At 44.1% G+C, this 22565-nt stretch overlaps 1 protein-coding gene across 20 annotated transcripts in view; it reads right to left on the minus strand.

The window, feature by feature from the left end:
- The window catches only part of FBRSL1 (fibrosin like 1), a 530544-nt gene that overhangs the window by 290774 nt on the left and 217205 nt on the right, over nucleotides 1–22565 (minus strand). For 18 of the 20 annotated variants that reach the window (XM_065692096.1, XM_065692092.1, XM_065692091.1 and 15 more), the window contains exon 3: nucleotides 4832–4933. The exons of the other annotated variants lie outside the window; for them this stretch is intronic. In XM_065692096.1, coding sequence (XP_065548168.1) covers nucleotides 4832–4933 — 102 coding nt within the window. The remainder of the gene's footprint in view (nucleotides 1–4831; nucleotides 4934–22565) is intronic. 20 annotated transcript variants of the gene reach the window in all.

The following is a 22565-nucleotide window of genomic DNA, read 5'->3' on the forward strand; positions in this document are numbered from 1 at the left end:
GACAGCATGTCCCACAAAGAGTTTGTAGCCCACATGATGCTCTCTCCTAGGCTTTCCAAAAATCTCCTTCAGCACACTCGGTAACATCCCTGACTATTGCACTGGCCTGAGACATGCCAAGCTCTGCTGTCCCACCACCACCCTGCCCAAAGCCAAGACCAAGCATCCCACATGTGCCAAAGTTTACAAAGTAGATAAATATGGACCTTGTGGTACACCTGTGGTCCAGTTCTCACTTCAGAGGCTCATTTGATCACGGCAAGGTACTTCATCCTGAGGCACACACAACAGACCTGCAGCTTTGTATCCTGCTGCTGCTTTAATCCTTTTGCCCCAGGAGAGGAAGCATAATAGAGAAAGTAGGAGAGTAGGAAGAGATAGTGCCTGTGATGGCACACAAAGAAAAACAGATCACTGTGAACTGTTCAAATTAGAAATCACAGAAGTTATTTTGCATTCATCTACCAGAGAGAGAATTTTATATCTAGTCTATACAATATGCTAAACACTTATCAAAGAACATTTAAAGAGAAGAAAATCTCCGTGTTTCCTGAAAGACTGCTTTTTGTTTATTATGGTTAAAGAAAAACAAACAAACATATGAGGATAGAGGATAATGGAAAATTAGAGAGGATAGCCTGGGGGATGGGGGATGAGTAGAAAAAGCTCTGAACAACTTAGTAGCAGTGCTTGCTGCTTTTACACGCAGTTGAAGCCAATCCCTTGAAAAGGAGAGTTTTGACTCTTAAGTGGCCAGCACCTCTTGCAACATATTTCCTAATCAGTGAGTATTTATGGTCGATATTTTATATTTCCAATTTCCCCCTAAGGGCTCGTGAGAAAGCAGCACACCTGCCAACCTTTTCAGCTGGGCCAATAATTGCCAATTTGCTCTTTGCCTTAGTATATCACTCAATTTAGCCCTGGCTGTGCCCTGCATACATCCTCATTCATCTCTGTGCCCCCATGACAATTAGAGTGTTAGCTTCAGCTAACTAGGGCAACTATTCTACTAGGGTTGGAAGACAATTATTAGTCTATTTTCCCATCTTGTGGCAACAAAATTGAGAATCCATGACAATTACATTCAGCAATTCTGCACTCTGCCGCCTGCTCCCCCTCCATGCCCCCACCTTTCGAATATTTCAAATTATCACAGCTCTACTACCACATTCAAATCTTCCACGTTCACAGGGAGTGAGGCTTCTATTTAAATGATAATGAGGGACGATCCATTCAATTTAGTGAGGGAGAAAATCCATTAAAAAGCAGGCAGTTCTTAAGCTGATGGGTCAAGAAAAAGATAAAACCCTTTTTTTCAAGCCATTATACAAGGCTCTGTCTGGATTTTTGGACTGTTCAGGACATCAGAAAAGATTAGGTCAATTATGGAACATGGGGAAAAGCCAAAACAAAATGCCCAAGCCTTCCACTTTTACTTGGGTCAACACAACAAAATAGCAATATGGCTTATCTGGCTCTTAATTCTCTGGCAACTTCCAATTACCTCACTATGAAAGACAGCAGAGGAAAATCCTATTTTGGAAAAAGGCTGTTGACTCTATGTTGGTTGTAGAAGACTGAGAGTACATGTGTTAAGAGGGATGTCAGCTGTGTAGTAGATTTTAAGGGAACTTTACATTGACACTGGGAACATAAAAGACCATCAAATTCCCACCCTCTCTCCCCACACCACAGTGTCTGCTGTGCAGACCTGGGCTAAAACTTCTTCAGTTTTCTGCTCCAAAGTTGCATCATCCCAAAGAGGAGACCTGCCTCAACAAATCAAACACCTGCAGCCAGAGATGATTTCACTAGATCATAAGCATCTTTTTCCCCAATGACCCGTAATAAATGGCACTCAGTGTAATGTCTGTGAAGACATACTATACAAGACAGACAACTGCTGTCTTACTATGAAGTTGTAGCACTCTCTCCCCACAGAAGTTTCATTGTGGCAAAGAAGCAGCAAAATGCTCTGAGTTTTGCTGTGGACAGACCAATGTCTCTGTGTGTGCTTGTGCAAGACATAATCAATCATTTGCTTCAGTTTTCTTTAGAGTGCAATTATTTCATGACAGACCAGGCCACCTCTTGACTTCATGGTCCATTAGAGACTAATGACATGCATTAATGTAAATAAAGAACAACTTGCTGGCATCCCACTGAACAAGTCACCTCAAGAAACAAATCACACAGAGGAGCTAAGCTGTTCATAATAGTGCCTTCTAAATGGAGACCGACAATGAAGCCAAAGGGAAGACTCCAGTGCTCCTAAGGTGGCAACACTGAACACTACAGCCAACACTTTCATACACACACATTTCCCATCACACCTGCTGTGTGCTGCCATACAGCAGCCAAACCTGCCACCTCCTGCCTCATTTACTCCATTGTTCACCCAAGCTAATGGGGAAAGAGATGGGAGGGAAAGGCAGCATAAAAGACAGTCTTGAAGACCAAATGCACCAAGAAACAGCAGGAGAGCTCCTCCGGGGAGAGTGAGAAATGGCCCAGGTGCCTCCTGCCACAGAGCATCCGCCTGCAAGAGCAAGGGCAACCCCAGCACAGCCATGCGCTTCAGCCTCGATTTGTAACTGCTACCACAAGGGAAAAACATCCCTGCCCTCCCTTTATGCCCTTACTGTGGCTTTTTAATCCTCTGTACCACATGTACTGGGTTGCCTCACTTCAGCTGCACACAGCGTGCTGCAAAGTATCCTCAGAGCCAGGCGGAGACCAGGCACAACTGGACAGAAATCCTGCAGGAATCAACACTCAGTAGCATGTCCTTGTCTTCTCAGCCCTTCTCTGCTCCCTCTATGAAAAAGAAGCCTGCTGGCCTTATTCCTGTGCACACAAATGGGGAAAACCATCTGACTGCACCCGCGGGACTTTCGAAGACTTTCTGACAGTCACTAAATAGACTACAGAACATTTACTAGTACGCGAGGAAGCGTTATACGTAATTAAAGCTAAATTGCACTCATCAAATAATGAACGAAGAGCATTCTGTGATTCATGAACCTTACTTTTCAAACTGTTTAATTACTAATTTGAAAAATTCTCATTTGCAATGGGTCACCAGGTCATGGGAGCAGCTTCAGCAAAGCTCTGAAGTGTGCCCCGGCCTTCAGGCACTGCCTGTATGTCCCCGTTGACTGAAAAAGAATGGAGTGCCTATTTTCCACTGAATTCCACTGGCTGCTGAACTACCTCTGAAGACTTTGCAGGATTTAGGCACTTGGACTCAATTCTTGCCTGTTCAGCTTCAACTCTGGGGGCAAAAGGAAAGGAAAGAAAAAATCGCAAGTGCATCAGCTTGACAAAAAAGTCTCCAAGACCACTTACTGCTTAGACCTAAGCTAACCACAAAGTCTGAAGATCTTACTCCTCTCCCACAGCCCCGTGTTACGGAACAGCAATGCTACCAGGCAGCCCTGCTCAAGTACCTGTCAAGAATGGCCAAGGGGAGGAGAAGGAGAGAATCACGTAAATATATGTATATATAAAATGACGATCATTACTGGCTAATAACACAGCCAAGACACCCTGCAGCAAGGGGATTTGTCTAAAGACACCCTCCCCCCCGCTGACTTTCCCCACCACGGCGCGTGGGTTTGCAATCCTGGAAGCAGATCACAGGACAACGTTATTTTTCTCTTCCTCCCACTGCGTCGGCTGTTTACAGCGCCCCATTCGCACTCCAAACATGTAGAGAGAATTTTCCCCCGTCACATTTCCCTGTCAGAGCTGTCAAGCTGAATCCTGCTTTAATCTGCCAAAAGCACTTTTCTGCTGACATTTTTAATAAATACTTTCAGCTTTTAAACACATTTGTGGGAGCCATTTTTTCCCCTTTTTCTCCCTTCTCCTCCTGTAGAATGGGCTCTGAAAGCCTTAATAGCAAATACATTACACTTATCAAAGGCTTCCCCCCCCCCCCTTTCTTTTGCATCCTGAAGCGGATGTAGTGTTTTCAATTTTAAAGCTAAATTAACTGTCCAATTGAATTTAGCTGGTGTGAGCCGTTTTCTGTGACAGGTTTTAGTTATGAAGCATATTTTACATTAATAGAACTCAACATGAAAACCACTCGCTCTGGGATTTCTGTGGCTTGCCATTGAAATGGCAAATTTAATATTTCAGACATGCTCGTGCCAGCGTTTGATTATTGTTCTTCATTTAAATCTCTCCTAACGGGAAAGGTCCTAATTAGTAAAAAATCATGTTTTAATGAAGGCGAAATGCTAATTGCTAACACAAAAAGCCTTCATATAAAATTATCCCAGCACTGCCATTGATTTCTTGGTGACTCAAAAGCCCATTTGTGTGTTTACACACTAAGGCACCGTTTGCTTTTGTTTTATCATAACATTTCACTCAACATACCATAGAATTTCCTGAGAGAAAGGCAGCTTTCCCCAAAAAACCTTTCTTATCTTGGAGGCAGGAAGCACAAAATTAGATGAAGTGACTTTGCACCCAAACTACGTGATTATGTGCAGTAGCTAAACCCAAAGACACTGTAAGAAGCTTTTTAACACAACTTCGAGAAAACAAAACATTGAGCCATTTCTCCCCAAGGAATAACAATTCCATTTTGTTTTCCCATCTCTGATCTTTCGCTTATCATATTATTTGCACCATGATTATAGTGTTTGCAAGGCAGCTCAACCACTTATGCCATAACACTCAATCATGACATAAAAAAAAGTTATTACACAGTGACCTCTGGATGCCAACATTTGTTCAGCAAGATTTATGAAAAGCCATGTCAGCAGCGGGAATTGCTGCAATGAAGCGATGCTTTCTCCTGAATGGTACTTACATCACTGAGACGGTCCCTTGAGCTGCTCCGCTGAGAGCTTGTGGCCTCCCTGATGCTGTCTTCCTCGCTATTTCTGCCACTTCTGCTTGTAGGGACCTTCATCTAGAGGGAGAAGAAGGAGGGGGAAAAAGGAGATTTTCAAGCACTGCTCTGCCACCTGTTCCCGAGGTTGCCAACAGTGGTTTACTCAATGTCTCACTCCTACACCCACGGCACTGTGGAGAGGATGCATTTGAGTGCATGGGGCTTCTCTGAAGTTGTGCTTGACCACATGTGTCCATATTCCCTTTCACTCACATGCAAGGGAAGGGGTGCTTTTAGCACTCCTGGAAGCAGGCAGGGCTGTGCCAAGTCCTGGAACTCAATGCAAGAGGAAAGCAGCCAGACAAGCCCCCTTCACTCTTTGCTACCAGCAAACCTTAACTATGATGCTAGTGTTTCAGCACTGCTATTTGCTGACAGGCCATCGCTGACCCAACAGCCAGGTCCCCAGTTCCTAGTCCAGAGATGTGCCTTGGGGCCAACCCCCGGTAACTGCACTGGGAGGTCAGTACCAGCATGATGGCTGGGTGCCTAAATACCATGAGGGATGCTGGCCTGAAACAACTTGCTCGAGATAACACAAAAAACTTGAAGCAGAGCATGATTAACTCCTATAGCCAAGGCCAGTTTTCTAACCACTAAATCATCCTTCCTTCTCTTGAAGTCGTGCTTGTCATTTGTACATAAGGACAGGTGTCAATGTTTGACATCACAGCAACTTTCCACTTAACATCTGCAGAGTTTTACAGGGGGAAGAGAAGGACAGGATAGATGTCATTCACAGCTTCATTCCTGGGCTCATTTACTAACAAATTATTCTGCTAATTCCCTTGTGAAATATTGGGTGGAAAGAAGTGTTTAATTTATTAATAGGTTCTATTCATATCAGTTTGGTTCCATTAAAATTACACTATTTAAAATGTCGGCTTGTACAAATTGGTACTTTAACTGGCAATAAAATCCCCTTGTTTCTTTCTGTCCTATCTCCCTGCAGTCTCAGCAGCTACTGGGGTTTGCTATGGTGCTCTGATAAAACCCGCCTGCCCCTGCAGCCCAAGGAACCGTGCTGGGTGGGCACACTGCCACGATCCACACACTGCAACCTCACCCCCAGAGCACACTGAGAGCTGCAATCCCATGGATGTTTGACATTGCTGCCAGCTAAGCTCCCCACAGCCTATTCATATTTTAATACAATATTCAGAATACTATATGGAGAACAAGCTCCAGTACTCATCCACTCTGCAGTACACAGCCCTGTAGAGTAGAAGACAGGGAAAATACCATGCTCATTTTCAACCAACAGTACGTTTCTGATTGAAGTTCTTCCTCTGCATGCTTTTCTGCCACCTTACACCTCATCACTACACTTCTTTCCTAAGGGTAAGACTTTTAGACTCAGCCACATCAAAGTGCTAGAAACAGGAATTTGCTCACAGCCTTGTCACACGACCACTGCTCTCACCATCAGTTGCCTGTCTCAGCCATTATAAACCATCTTTCCAATATGTTGCCCACCTGCAAACTTTTATCAGGAATAATTTTTTGTCTTTGCCCCTACATCAAAATGTTCAAACGACACAGCAACGGGAGGTCAACCCTGCTGGGATCTGCTAGGAGCATTTCCAACCAACAGTGAGCCTGCATTCACAACTACCAGCATCAGGTGTAAAAGCAGGAAATAATCTACTTGAAATTCAGCATGTTGAATCCATACTATCTGTTTCCCTAATAAAAAGGTCAACAGAATCAAGCACAGAAATCTAGTTATACTACATCAATGCTGTGGCCGTTATCTATCAATTTTTTAAACCCACACTTAACTCAAAAATTTTGGTAAGATCTTTTTCCAAATATATGATTGTCATTCACTTATTTTTTTCTTTCTTAGGTCTTTATTAACCAACTACGGTTTCAGCTGTGCTGTTATCCTGCCAAGGATTGATGCCGAGCCAATAGGCCAACTGGTAATACCCCATTAATTGCAGCCTTCCAAACCCACTGGCACACCAGCTTTCTTGAGTCATCTGGGTCTTTGCACACTTACTGAAACCCCAACTCTACCGGTTCCCAGTCATCAGCCAGCTCTTCTGAAAACTCACACACACATGAAGTATCTGACCTGCCAATTCCAACACTCCCAGACACAGCAGGTGCTGTTTCTCCCTGCAACGAGCCACTTCACCGTTACAGTAGGATTACAATTTTCCTAAATACAGCACAGCAACACCCACCGAGTTCCGCGGCTTTCTGATTTCTGATCCATAACCCCACCGCTCCCACCCAGGAACACGTCAAAGCCTGTCAAAACCATTATACTTTTGACCTAAACAACTCGTAGACAGCTGCTTAAAGTTAGCACAGACTCACCCAACCTGTTACCAGACTTTTGCCGTCTTCCTTGAGTTACAGTCGGCTCCCAACACCACCTGTTTCTTTTCTCCAAATTTCATTAAAGGAAAACTACACCTACACCCACGGTAACAAATTGAGACAATTTGACCTGACAAGGTCTTGCACGGGCAAGCAAATTAGAAGCATCACTGCTGCCATTAACCTTTCCAAGTAAATATCAATTATTAAACTTGCTGCACTACCTCTGTCCCCAGTTTGCTGCTGTGAATTAAGAGGGTCATCAGCCTTTCTGACAGATCTTGTTCATTTACACCTGCTGCCTGCCAGCAGGGGAGCCCGCACACCCGCCGCCGAGCGCTGAGCCAAGCTGCCTTAATTCATCGGTAATTACCCTAATGAGCCACATGCAGGACCCAACCGGGGGGACAAGTTGTTCTGCTAAATGGATGCATTGGTTTCACGGGCACTCTCTGCAGACCTGGGTATTAGCGAACTGGTCAAAAGCTTCTTTCCCAAAGTTGCTTCTGGCTTGGCTGCTTGATTTCTAGTGATTTTCTCAAGGTGTTTTTCCTTGAGTTCCAGGAATTCCTCCTGACCACGCTCCCTGATTGAGCTTTACTATTAAAACTTGTAATTCCTCTCCCTTTGGAAAAGTCACTGCTTTTCCAGAGCCTACAGTCTCTGAGGGCCAGAGGCAAGGTGGGCTCCCAGCCCCAGCACGGGCACAAAATGGCCGCCGCACCTCACACCCAAGCAAGCACCTCCCTGAAGCCACACACAAAACACGCTGTGTCTCCTTGTACAACACACTACCAGAGAGACGTTGTTTACCAGCGCAACCAGCGCCATTATTAATTACATCAGGTAGAGCAGCCAGATAACCCATCTGAGCATAGGCTTGGGAAGCAGAGGGCCCGTCTGAGAGAAGCTGCCTCCCCACTTAGATAAAGCTGCCCTCCTACTGTGTCAGCAGAGCACTAAAACCACTTACAAGCAGTGTTCTGCGGGAGCCCCCTCTCTCCTCTCATGACTTTGGCTGTGTGGAAGCACCCAGAGAGCACGCTGCTGTTTTCTGCTCTGAGCGCAGCGAAGGGCCCTCCCCAGGCCCTTTCAGTCTGCGCAACAGAAACGGGGCACGCAGCAGGTAGAAGCGTGCGTGGGCCAAATCGGAGTGTGTTTGGCGGTGCTGCCTTCAGGTCTGCTCAGAGTATTTCAGGAGTCATCTGAGAAACAGAAGCTCAAAATAACCCACAGCTCAGCAAGAGACACTGTGGGGAAGGTGCTCCTCAGCCTCGCCTCCTGAGGGCAGGGGCGGGAGGGAATCTGTTCTCAAACGTAGGTTGGCTGCTGTGTCACTTCAGGACAGCTAAGCTGGAGCAACACAAAAAGGCACAAGGGGGCAAGTGAAGTTTTCTGGTAATTTATCTCTTCCAAAGGCCAAATCCTGTCCACATCCAAACCCTAAGTCAGCAAGACATTCACATCAGTATGTATTCACTGAAACATTAAGCAGGTGCCCAAGCTTCACTCAAGCAGAGCCTATTTAATCACTGAAGTTAACAGAAGTCTCCAAAAGCATTAATTTAACCCAAAGCTGCTTTAAAATCAGACCAGTGCAGCCTCCCACAAGATAACTAACACACCTCACACCGCAGAGGAAAGCTGGTGGTAAGCAGTCCCACCTGTGTGCAACAGCTCCCGTTCAGCCTCCACCAGAAACTGCGCATTCCTGTTAGAGAGTGGGGAAGACGCCATTTCCAGCTCTTGTGAGAGTGAGCCAGCACTGCAGCCTGGGCTGGCTTGGCAGGGAGCGACCAGGGGCAAGGTTTGTAAAGCCATGATCAATTTGTATGCTGCAGGTGCTCATGGACAGTCCCAGGCCATGTTCGGAGCCAAGAATTATGAACCTTGCGCTGTTGGACATCATGTAGCATGATTAAATATCATAACTCATTCCGGTAATAACTCCAGCTCTCATTAAAGTCCAGTTCTGCCATCCTGGATTGCCGCTGCCTTTTCATCTCTCCTATCCAACTTCCCCCTCCCTAGTTCATCTTATGGGGCGGGGGTGGAGGAATATATGAATGGGCAGAGCAGGTCCTGCTTCCCTAAAATGGCTTTTTCATTATTGCTAGGCTGGCTCTCAGCCCCCACTTTTTTCATCATAATAGATCAGCCTGCTCACCATTTATTTAAGCTTTTCCGATGTCAGAGGAAAGCACATTTTTATTGGGCGCACCTATTTTCAAATCACGAGCACGCTGCCCCTGCTCATTATTAATAAATACACTTCGATTTATCACAAGCTCCGTTTGAGTGCCACGGGGAGCCTGGGGCAAAAGGAGACAAATTCTTTTCTTAAGTTGTTCTGAAAGGTGCTGGGCTTCCTGACCCTCACCCCCATTAACCCAGCACAGCTAGTGTGCTCCTACTGGGAGCTCCACGGCTTGCGCAGCGGCAAACTTGGACTGATCTTGTGCCATCTCAATATATTTGTTCATTATCTTGCGCACACACAGAAGCATTTGGAAATGTACTCGGGGCACAGGCCAAATTGAATCATCTGCCTTCATTTTCCACACGATCTGAAGCTACAGCTGCTACAACAGGCTGTGGGATTTTTATTTTCCTTCCTTAACAGTTTTTTTTCCCCTCACTCTTAAAGTCACAGCAGTCCGATTTTAAACCTCTTGCTGGTGCTTGGGTTTGTGTCTGCTTTTTACTAAATGGATCTTGCATATACACACAGTGGGAAATGGATTCTCAACAACCTCCCTCTGTTCTGAAGGCAGAAGAGAAAGCAGCACCCTCGGGGAGAGACATCATTAAAATACTCGTCTCAGAGATGCCTTCTCCGGTGCCTCAGATGGGTCTATTACTCCACTAATCCTCTCACTTCTGCCAGTGGACAGGCACCAGCAGGAATGGCACCCATGTCTTTGTGCTACACTTGAGAGCAGGGAATAGTCCCATGAAAACAAGCAGCCCATCCAGATCAGAAGGGGCAAAGATTCCCCTCACAGCAGTGACCACACTGCCTCCTTCCAGGAACACATTAACTCCTCAAGAAGGAAAGTTTAATTCCTTTTTTTAGAGCTCTGGGAGATCAACCTTCATTTGTCTTGCGAGAAAGGACAGACCAAACACAACCTTCAGATGTAGGATTTTACTGACTTCATGGCAAATCTGTTTTGGCAGAAGCTACTTGGAGATAAGCAAGTACAGCTGAGAGGCATCCAAGTCCCAGAGTTTAGGTCCAAGCTTTCAGATCACCAGAGACAGGGATGAATTCACCTTATCATGCTCATCTATCTAAACTAATGCTGCTGAATGCCACTTTACATCTCATCAGTGTGTAATGACTTTATCATCTGCTCTGCCAAAGGATTCTTTTCCAACTCTTTCTACAGGGTCAATCTAAGGAAGAAAAATCTACTGCAGGCAACATTTCCTGCTAACAAAGTTGATGATTCCCCACAGCTATAAGGATTGTTAAGGGCAACTGTTCCAAAAACTTACCAAACTAACTGTATGGCCTGTCCCCTTCCCAACGCACATGAATGTGATGCTTAAACAATATTTTGGGAAGACTTTTTTGCTAACATATGCCCGCGTTTTATTATCCCAGATAAGCTTGTGTTTCTATTGGTAGACTATCAGCAGTAGCAGCTTTCTGCAGCAGGAGACAGTAAACTGCCTTAATAAATACAAATGGACAATTTAATTAAAATATATTGGAGACTTGGAAAAAGTACTATTTGTGGACGAAACAGTCTGTTAAGGGATTGCACTCAAGGCTAGTTCAGTGTATTTTAAACAGGCAACAATAAGTGGCAGTGAAACATACTGCACAGAGCTCTACCCTGATGATTAAAGAGCATGCTGAAATTATAAACGTCTGTTTTCCAGTAGGGAGAAAAACAAAAGTCACCCAGTTGCCTCTGGTTTTAATGCTTGAAACAAAACAAACCATTTGGCTTTAAAAATGTACTTCTTTAAACCTGAAAAGACCCATGTATCAAAACAAGGTGGAATCAGCTAAACACATTACTTCTGATTTGTTTCCTTGAAAATCCAGCCTTAATGCATTCTAACAAAATTTATCTATCCCAAGCATACCTCATAATGAGATCAACTGGGAAAAATATCAGGCTTGTTTGTATATTTTATACTTGCTCTAACTTGGCAGTTTGGAGATTATGTATTCCCCAGGTCCCTTCTTAAATCGTTTCACACGCTGCAATTTGATTTTCTTTGCTTGCCCTTTTCCACAATTTTTTTGATACATTTTATTGAGTTCTGGCTCAGAGGGAAACGTTCCCTTTGAATTAAGGGTGCAATCATTTTTTTCCCTCTAAATAAGGACATATGGTGTAGAAAGCACTGTTATGGTCCGAGTATTTTATGATTGAAGTAGGACTCATTTTAAAAAATGACAGTAGCACCAGGTTAGATTAGAGCAGTTTTTCTAATTGGGTGGTGCTGCTGCAGATGCTGTGACCTGCTACCTTTGCTATAACTCATTTTAAATATGACATGACCATTTTTACTTCCTGTGATGAAGAAAACAGCAGCAGCGTTATGAAACTGTAGGAAATTTGTCCTTTTTCTTTAAGCATCCATTCATTCATTTTGAAGGTTAGCATTTATATATTTAACTGGCATGCAGACTTCTGGTTTCTAATCCTGGCTTACCTGTTTCCTCTGGTTAAGCTACTTCAATAACCTGTACTACACTCGAGCAGTCTGTGACACTGTGGTTAATTTTTACCTCTCCCTGGGATACAGGGAGGTTGAATTAATGTTAGCTAAAGGATTTCTGTGCTTAGAGGCTGTCGGAGTCAGCTGCTGCAGGAAGGCAAATACAACAACCTACTGTAATAAAAAGTATTATTAGTGAAAAATCAAAATGCTCAAAAGCTATTATTAGTTTCTCAGCTACTTAAGCTATGTTAACTACTCATTAAAAACCTGTCCTTGCATCCTAATGCTTGCAAGTAGACGTGTGGGCCACCTTCCATTTTTAAAACCAAATGAAAGCCAAGCTCATTTTTTGGGAGAATTGCTAAATAGGGCTCTGATTAGCCAGGGTAACATCCTGCAATAAGCACAGCTTCAGCTCTCAAAGAGACATCTCCAGATCTGGTGCCATATCTCACTAGAGAGGAAATATCTTTGATCTCATCATTTTGAGAGGTGCAGCCAAGTGAGTGGGCCCATGCCCTCAAGGACTGGAGAAGCCTTTTGCACTAGTGCCCAGCACAAGGAGGCCATAAGGACAAGCGGGGTTGGTCTTTCTGCAGTTCAACGGATGCATTGAAACTGCTGCAAAGATTTTCCAGAGCTTCTGGGCTGGCAGGTGGCCACAGAGCAGAGCCGGCACCGTGTCCTGCAGCAGCCTGTGCTCTCCAGAGCGGGAACGCACTGCCATGTAAGACCTAATGCTTATTTTGGAGTAAAGCTGGTGCTTAAGCAGGCAAAACTGCTCGATTTTACAGCTGCCATCAGGCCTGCATAGCAAACTGCACTCTGCATGCCCCCAGCCGTACTTGGCAGATGGTAGCAGACAGCTGGGAAAATCTGGGTTTGACATACGTCAATGATAAACTGTGTCAGTGTAGACCTGCTTAGGTTACAGCTCGCTAGCATGTGTGCAGGAGTGAGACTTTCACTGGCGAAGGGTAAATAGCATTCCTAACTAATTTAGCTAAAACCTGCCATCCACAACAGGGTACACAGACGGCACCAACGAGCCCTCGGGGCTGTCTGGAGCTGCAGGCAGGGTGATAAAGAGGTAATGTACTGGGTTTGTGTGGCAAGGTTTTGGTAGCAGGGGGCTACAGAGGTGGCTTCTGTGAGAAGCTGCTAGAAGCTTCCCTCATGTCCAACACAGCCAACACTAGCCGGGCTGGCTCCAAGATGGACCCGCTGCTGGCCAAGGCCAAGACCAGCAGTGACAATGGGAGCACCTCTGGGATAATGTATTTAAGAAGGGGAGAAAAAAACTGGGCAAGCTGGAGACAAGAGTGAGAATGTGAGAGGAACAGCTCTGCAGACACCAGTGAGTGAAGGAGGAAGTGCTCCAGGCTCTGGAGCAGAGATTCCCCTGCAGCCCATGGTACAGACTATGGTGAGGCAGACTGTCGGCAGCCTGGTGAGCAGCACATGGAGGACCCCATGCCAGAGTAGGGGCATGCCCAAAGAGCATCTATATAAACAAAAGCATCTGCAGTCATGAACCCCCCCAAAGAATAAAACAAAAACCCCAACCAAAAAGACACACACTACTTGGTGACTGAATAAAAGCAGCCTGTAGAGCTGGGAGATGAGAATGAAACCATAGGTGGGCTAGGACAGATATAATCACTATCAACGAAAAGCAGCACTCAGTAATTACTGCACCAGCTGTAGTGCTCAGTCAGAATTAGATGCCCATACTACACTTTAATTTAGTGACAGGTCTAAAGGAATAGCATCCAGCGAATACTCCATGAGAGAGCTAAAATCCTCTGAGCAAGTTACAATATAAGGTTTGTAGCTTCAAGTTTCTCATTAAGGTGATTCAGACCCATGACTCTCAGTTACACAATGCCGTCCAATACGCACCAAATTAGAAGTTGATTTTGCACATTTTTTTGGTGGTGGGACAAAAATGGATACAGTAAAGATCAGCTCAGGACTCTTACAACAGACGCATCAAGTGTTATCGACACCAGCGCAGCTGCCCATATCGAAAGGATCACTGTAAGAAAAGTAACTGAGCAGGATGGAGGTATGATTGACTTAAGCATCCATTTAGCAAGGCTAGAGCTGTGTTCAGCTGGAGCCAATGGCCTAAATTAGGTTGAGCTTACAAAGTGCTTTTAAATATCATGTAGGAGGCAATCAGAATTGACAGTTTTAACATTGCTGCCATCTATGCATACAGATACCATCTATTAAAGGCTAGTATCAACAGCTGTGATTTTCAAAGCAAAAGTAGATTTAATATACATATGAAATTGTCCAAAGCTGCAGGAGATGCTTCAAAATATATTAGGAAATTCAACCAAGAACAATCTGTATCCTATGATATTTCTCTTCTGGTAATATTATCCACCAAAAGCAAGGGTTTTGAATCCAATACAAAAGGTGATGATAACCTTCAGAAGTGATTTTAGGAAGAGAAGATTCCCCAAAAGCAAGGTAAATAGATTACTAATGATGTCAGATGGGCAAAACATTTAATCCAGTTCTTCTTTGTCCTGGGGAAGGAAACAGACTCATTCCTCAGTCTTCTGATAACAAAAGGAAGATATTAGACAACATTTGCTAAGAACAAAGTCCAGACCTGTTGCACAAGCCATAGAATGGGAGATCATGTGCACAGAGACATTTTAATAGATCTTGGAATGGTCACTGAGAAAACTGAAAAAAGACAAGTGTTGGAGAAATATTTCAAAGCAGCAACCAGGCCTGGCTGGGCAATGCAGTGAGACCAGGGAAAAAAAACAGTTCTGGATTCACCTGACTGAATTAAACTATTCCAGTCGATGAGGATTTCTGGAAAATTAATCTTCTTGAATAAGCCTTCCTTTCTTTGATAAGTTTGCTTGAAAAGGGAGCTAGATAGATGTGATACATTTAGGGTTTTTGATGCACTCACACTGCAAGACACTCTGATAAAAATTAGTGCTATATAAATATCAATAAAACGTATTTTAAGTGGGGAATGCATCAACTAAGTTATCAACAAGTAGTGTCAATAAATAATCATTAATGCTTGCTACCGAAAGTAAAAGGATTTAAACAAAGCTTGCAGTTACTCAATAGCTCCATCAATAACTGAGAAAAATACTACCAAAGGCACTGCAAACCAAATTCAGATGCCAACAATACCTGTTTAGAAATAAATAAGGAAGAGGAAAGAAGGCAGTTTTAGGCAGCAGCTTTGATTCTTTGAAAAACACACCTCATCAGAAAAAAACCTATCCCAAAAAGAGAGCTGTACTATGATCATGAAGAACAAGGGTGGATACCTGCTGCTACTACAGAGAGAGACCCACGGCAGCTACACTCTGACCTGTGGAACAAACTTGGATAGTTGTCTTGAATTGCTCAAGTCCTTCTTACATAGACCACAGAGATCAATCAGACTGCCATTACAAAGTGCAAAAATTGCCAGCAACTACCCATGCACTATGAAGAGCAGATCTCTACTGATAGCACAGAACAAAAGCTACCTTCCTGACACTGATGGTGAGGGAGGATTTTGCAATGGCAACCTGCAAAGGCTGTGGGTTCTTGTCTGTAGTTCAAGGCAAGGACAAAACCATCCACACATCCTCACTCAACAATTCACTCAATGCCTTTAAGCGTCCCATGTGAAAACCCATGCTCAGTACAGTAGGGTTTCAAATTCTTTACTAGGACTCTGAGGCACCACAATAACACTATTAAAACACCACCAGATGTGTGTCATATAATACATGTTAAAAAAAGAAAAGACATACTGTGTGCAGATACAACAACAATTTGCTGTTCGAATTAATTCAGGAATCAGTACCATCCCTATAAACCCAATATATAAAACATATGCTACTGTAGGCATGCATAAATTGCATGCAGTTTTTTCTAGATAAAGCCACACATGTAATTAATAAACTAAAGTGAAAAAAGAAAAGAAACACAGTAAATAAATACAAAGGCTGCCCAGAGGATGCTGAATTTTGCAGAAACTGATATCAAAGATCATGGTGCTGAGCACAGAGCCACAGGCAGGAGCAGTGCGGGCACAGCCTGGCCTCAGCTCATCCAAACAGGGACCCTGCGTGTAGCGGAAACAGACACCAAACACAGACCAACCTGTTTTTTTGCCCATTACTGCCATAAGGTCAAGCTCCACGGTAGGGTTTAAATCACAGGAGACAGCAGCCAGTCTTTCACATGCACAGGATCAAACCTAAATCGCGTGTTTTCAGCCGTTCCACAAACCAGCCCACAATCACGTCCCTCTTCTGTCTGAAGACCCTGTAAAACCTAGGAGCAAGGCTCCAGCCTGGCAGCAGCTGGGGGAAAGGCTGGGGAAAGGCAGGAGAACCACTACTTCAGTGCAGAGGGAATGGATGGATGGTTGGCACAAGCTGTGGTATGATGTGAATTTAGCAAAGCAGAGACAAGCCCCCGTGTCAACAACACAACCATGAATATTTTTATTCCAACTTGTTCTCGTCAGACCTACAACTTACTTTTATCACTAATTCAAACTCTATCAAGCCCCTACCTGTAATCTGAATAGACTTCCTGGGACCTGTCCTTTCCCTGGCTGGTCTTCATCCCCCAGCCAACTGTCCCTCGTCACCCACAGGCACTGGAACGCTAACCCCAGCTGCTTCAGCTAAACCCCAACAAGAACAAGAGCCATTTTCTCCCAGCTCCCTGCACCAGCAGATGAACCAAGCCCTCTGGCAAAAATCAGAGCAAACCTTACACCTCCACAGGTCTGGAAAGCAGGCCCCTGGCTCTGCACTTGAAGCAGAGGCAATCTGAAACACCACTGCTGTCTGGTTGTGATCAGTCAAGACATCAGTGTTGTCAAAGAAACTTTCAGTAAGGCCATGAGACCCTACCCTACCACTGCAAGTCTTCTGATTTGAGCAAACAGTGTCATAACTACCAGAGCAAGCACAGCCAACTCCACAATGAAACAGAGAAGCAATTTCCTCTAAGTGCCCAGGGGACATCCTGTTTGCTGTCTGACATCCTGAAGAAAACAAAAATCTAAGAATAATTAAAGCCAAAGCAACCAAGGTGAAGCCCTTTGGTAATTTTCAGCCCTGAATAACTAAAAAGGGGTAACAATTAATTTTAGCTAATGATCACTGAACTTTGAGATTAACATCCGCAGCTGAGGAACAGGAAGCAGCTCTTTAGAAGGCAACACTGCTGTTCAGCAAAGCCCAGAGCTCTGTGAAATAGCTGGTTCACACTTGCTATCAAGAGGCACAGTGCATTGCCCAAAGATGCAAGGAAGTAAAGAAAGCACAGAAAGCTCAGTAAAGATGGACTGGGAGCCTGCCCTTCCTTCTTCCTGCAGAATACATCCCTTAACGTAGCATCAATTTATGGTGGAGTAAAATGCTTCCTGTTGGCCTGTGTACACTCCTGATGTGCAGCACAAGAATGGCTTGGCACTACCTATATATACCACACAACCACAGCTTTTAACATTTCTCAGACACAAAAGGACTGGCTGAAATGCTGTAGCTGTGAGTGAAAAACAGGATCTGGATTTCACACAGTATTTTCTGTTATGACAGAACAGCTAATTCAAGTGTCCTTGTATGTGTGGAGTGTCAGGAGTGCTCTTCCTGGCTTGGATGCGTCCAAAATCCAAACACAAACTGTTTGCTCAGGTTATTCTTGTGACAGTTACAGATAAAAATTGAAGGAAGCCTACACACACACACACACACACACACTATAGCATGTCCTGATCGTCCAAATGTGTAAACTATGGTCTGATACAGTTGAAAGGGCAAACTGCAGAAGTAGCAGATACTCACATCATCTACTGAAGGTTATCCAGCTGGTCTGAATTGCTCCCTGTGAGAGGAGACATCCTCTCCTCACTGATTCTGGAGAGCAAAGCTGTGCTGGTGCCTTTCAGAGAGGAGTCAGGCTGTGCTTGGGGATGAGCCAGGGTCAGAGGAGAGGAAACCTGCCCAAGGCTGGCCCAAAGGAAAACAAGCCATTACGCCTGCATCACTTCACGGAGGGCACAAAGACTTCTCAAGCATCAAAATAAAGTCCACTACTTGAACTAAAAGCCTGATTTGAAGCTCATCTAAACTGCTGTAAATGGTATATAGCATGCTTACTGACCTTTAAGGCAAACCCTAGTTTTGTTCACGTTAAATAAGTCTAACTTGAACTGCAAGAAGCAGCTTTTAAAGCAAAATTCAAGTAACAGCCTAGTTAACTTAAGACTGCTGCAGTCCTTCCCGTAAGAATGGTTTTAGCTGCAGGAAATGCTTATCTTCCATGCCACATTCGGTGCAGAAAGGTATTTTAAACAGTAATAGGTATCTGTTTTCTCTACTTTTTCAGTTGGAATGTACAGAGTTATACAAAGCACCTTAGAGAACAACGTAGTAAGATGCATTTATTAATGATCCTACTAACATCTCCTGAGAGCATCTCCAACACTCTGCAAATGCCTATCAAGTTTAAACAGCATGGATGTGCAGTGGGCAGTATTATCATCCCTTCTCAGCAGGCACAAAAAGATCAGATGACTTTAGGAGCGTCAAGCAATGGACCTAGCATAAGGCTAGGACTACAACTATAGTGAAAACTGGATGGCTAAAAGCACTGCAGCTTTTAATAGCAACCATCTTGCATCTTGCCCACAAATTGTTCTCCCTGGATGACGTGCAAGTAATTATTTCTTAGAAAGAAAGTATAATGTTAACTGGGAAGAGCTTATGGAAAGCGAAAAAAACCCTGCTTTTTTGGATTCTGCATGGAAACACTGCACATTCACAGGAAATGTTTTAGTAAAGAGGCACAGAAATACAGTGTGAAAAAAAGAAGCCATCACATAGGAAGGTTTTGTGGAAGAGGAGTAGGGGGGCACACCTCTGCTTACTGGGAGGATACAACGGGATCCAGGGCTGCTCTCGATACAAGGGACCATGAGGTTTTACTCTGGGTATAGAAAGACCTGTGTCTGAGCACTTCAAGGTACCATGGACATAAATATGGGAAGTGGCCAAAGTCTGCCACACCACAGGATCGTTACGAGCAGCACTGGGGCCCAGAGCTGCTATAGCCAGAGAGAACAAACCTGAAAACTCAATCCAGAGACCAAGAGTCACCAAAAGAACTTCTCTGAACTGCAGCTCTTCCCATAAGAGCAAGTGTAAAAGAAGGAACAAAGCCCAAAATAGCAAGAGTTCACAAAGGCAGAACTGTGGGTAGGGCTGGATAACCAGGTAATTATTCAGGTCTTTAACATTCTCCTGTTGCTGCTTGAGGATGAGCAGCAAGAGGACAGCAAAGTTAGCAAGTGGGAATGGCAAAAGCCTCTAAAGTCGTGCTGCAAAAACTGAACATGTCTCCTAGAGATGTAAAACTGGTCTCACATGGAGCTTTTATGCTAATAGTTGTCTCAGTCAATATGCAAATTGTATGTAACAGTACATGTCTAGCTACCATAGCACTATAAATATCCTTGCTCAAAACCCCTTACTGCTGTTCACAATATACCTGACAGCTTCCTATTTAAAACAATATTACTTCTAAAGGAAGCCATTAACAGAGGGCTGAAGGAAACAATCTTATCCACTGAACCAACACTGTTGTCTCAGCTAAACAAAGCAATTAACATCTGAGTTCACAGGAAAATATATTAGCACAACAGATGCATGTGCATGTATTGCGGCCCTTTGGTGAAATGCGCTGCTTTGGGGCCAGATGTTTCTGCTCATGCCAAAGAAGAATCCAGCTGCATCAAGCTGTGAATATTTCTTCTGATCTGTCAAAATCTGCTATGAACTAGAAGAGAAAAAAACAGCACTGAAGTTTGAAATAGAAGCCTGTTTTCCACTGGGGATTCTACCACCATCTGTATTTTAAAAGCTTTAGTACAACTTGACAGAGTCTGAAAAAGTTTGCAACACAATAGGTAAAGCACATTGAAATACCATTCAAGAAAGGTTTCTGGTAGAGTTGAAACATATGGTAAAAGACTAATTTTGCGCACATTTTTTCCCCTTAAAAATCAATTCATACTTATTAGTTGGATTTACAACATGTTTAAATATGGCCTTTTTTGTAATGTGCTGCTGCCACTACCAGCTGAACTCTCATTACTAGGATGACAGAGCAATATTGAATTACTGGGCAAACAAGGTCCTTTTCCAAAAGCACCAGAGGTGATTCTTTTTCTCACACTTTCTAAACCCAGGTGTTTGGGTTTCTTTCCTTTCATTAATAAAATTACTATGGATTTGCACTGATGCAAGACTAAAATTATATCCTTTGCCTGAAACCACAAAACAAGGAGCCAAAATGAAAACAGAACAGCTAAGCACAAAACACGGGAGCATCTCATGCAAACTATGCCATGGTTGTCAACGCTTGGTACTGTCCTTCCCAGAAAATCATCCACCCCGCAGGACCAGCATGCTCCCACCTCACAGCCCACAGCTCATCTCACAGAAATTTGTTGTTTTATCCCCCGAAACAGCTCTTTCTGCCTACAGCGCAGGAGCAGGATTGAACACTGACCTGCTTGACTAAGTGGCTGCACCTTTATCTTCTGCTGAGTCCCAGAGCTGAGATTTTCTGAAGTGCCTCTGGTACCTTGACTCCTAAAGGTGCTGAGATTCCAAATCCCTCATGTTCTACCTCAAAATTTCAGCCTTAAAAAACAAACACATCTCCCAGAACAGACAAATACATATGGTGCAGAGCAAAGGAAGCAGAATGCAGGTGGATATATCCAAATTCAGTTTAAATTCTGATCTCCTCCTGCTATTGCCTGCTCTCCACATTTGTACACTAGCACACAGGCAGCTGTGCTGCCTTCCAGGTGTGCGGCACAGCTTTGCCACTGACAGGGTTATCTATTTTACAAAGAATTATGCTAGCAGTGAAAATCACAGTAGAATTGTTTTGAAAGAAGCAAGCCTCAGATGGACAATTTAGATTTCACAGAAGTTGAAAGAGGATTTGCAGGTTCAAATTATTAATCAACACCCTGCCAGGCAGGGGCCAGGAGCAATCTGCCTGTGCTGGCTTTCCTTGAACTTAGACTGTAAAATCTGGATTTTAGATTGACTCAGTGGGGAAACAGGTTTTTTTTTGTGCCTACAGCCCTTTCCTTCTGAAGCATCCAGACTAAACCAATACATTTTAGGGGCAAATACGAGTTTATGGGTGGCGGGGGAAGCTGTTCTTCCATGAAATTGGAGATTCAGGGGGTTTCCAAGCCAGGGAATAGCCCCTGTCAGTACTGAGTGGCTCACTGGCTTCTGCAGTCAGGTCGAGCAGTAGCATGGATTCAGACAAGCCTCTCAGTGACGACTGGAGGATGTATTTCAGAAGAGCACCCCATTTGTACAGATACTTAAAATGCAGCTCTCACATGCCAGAAACTGCCCCATGTCCCATGTTTCTGTGCTCAGAGCACAGGAGGCTGGGAAGGGGGGAGTCCACAGCCTGGCCATGCCAGCGTTTGCTGCAATCCAAGTTGCTAAGCAGCTCCTCGTGTTCTCATATCTGAAGCCCACAAGTATGCATGGGTCAACGTTTCAGGGTCTGGGTGTGCTGTGCTGCAGGCAGCATCCTGGGATTGGATGTGAGCAGCGGAAGGGTAGGGGGAAGGTGCAAGACCAAGTGAAAGAGAAGGTGCACAGATGCCCACGTGCATGAACAGGATGGGACTGTCCAACACATGAGCCAGACAGCATCCATTCCAGGTCTGATTTCTCTTTTCTCCTGTACATCTTTATTACAAAGAAGTGTTGCTAGATGAAAATTTGGAGCTTGAGGCCAAAATCAAAATAGAAAGAACAAGATAAGCTCCCGGAGACTGACTGAAAATGGTGGTTTATCTTCCCTTTATTGGTACCTCACTTGTCTCTCAGTGATGCTATCCACACAAGTGTCAAAGTGCTGCTCCTGTAGCACTGCATTCTTATAACACAACTTGCTTCCTCCTGCCAGCTACTCATCACGGCTTACCCCAGCACAGCCCTCTGTTCTTGCAGTTCTAGTCAGAAGGCAAATTAGTCACAGCCTGATGGGGGAGTGCTAAATTTTTCATTACAATCTTTCTCCGGAGGTTTGGTGTTTAATAATTTGTACTGTATAAAATTTCACATATGGGAAAACACGGCACCACACAGCCTCTCCAGATGCCTTTTTTTTCCCTTCCTTGCTGCTAATCATGTGAGCCCCCCAGCTACAGGAGTGGATTTAGGGCATAATTAAAGCTTTAGACTTTAATAGTAATAAGGGTAAAGCTCAGTTTTATTTTGGAGAAGAACACACCACATTTGTAAATTCCTATTTCACTGAGGATCAATTTTCAAACAGGCTTTGTACCCGGGCTGCTTTGTTCCTGATATACCATGGAAATATAAACCATGTAAGCAGCTTGGGGTACTATGAAAGATGTGCACACCCCTGCTTAGCCGCTGTGAAGGCTCTTTAATTCCTTACGATCAATCCGAGAGTGGTGGTGGTTGTGCTGGGGACATCTGTAAGAGAGCCTTGACATCATCTGCTCTGGTTTTCATCACGTCATTTGGCAGGGGAGTCTCTCACATTGGACACGTGAACTTCAAAT

Source organism: Lathamus discolor, chromosome 12 (assembly GCF_037157495.1).
Source record: "Lathamus discolor isolate bLatDis1 chromosome 12, bLatDis1.hap1, whole genome shotgun sequence".
Classification (NCBI taxonomy): domain Eukaryota; kingdom Metazoa; phylum Chordata; class Aves; order Psittaciformes; family Psittacidae; genus Lathamus; species Lathamus discolor.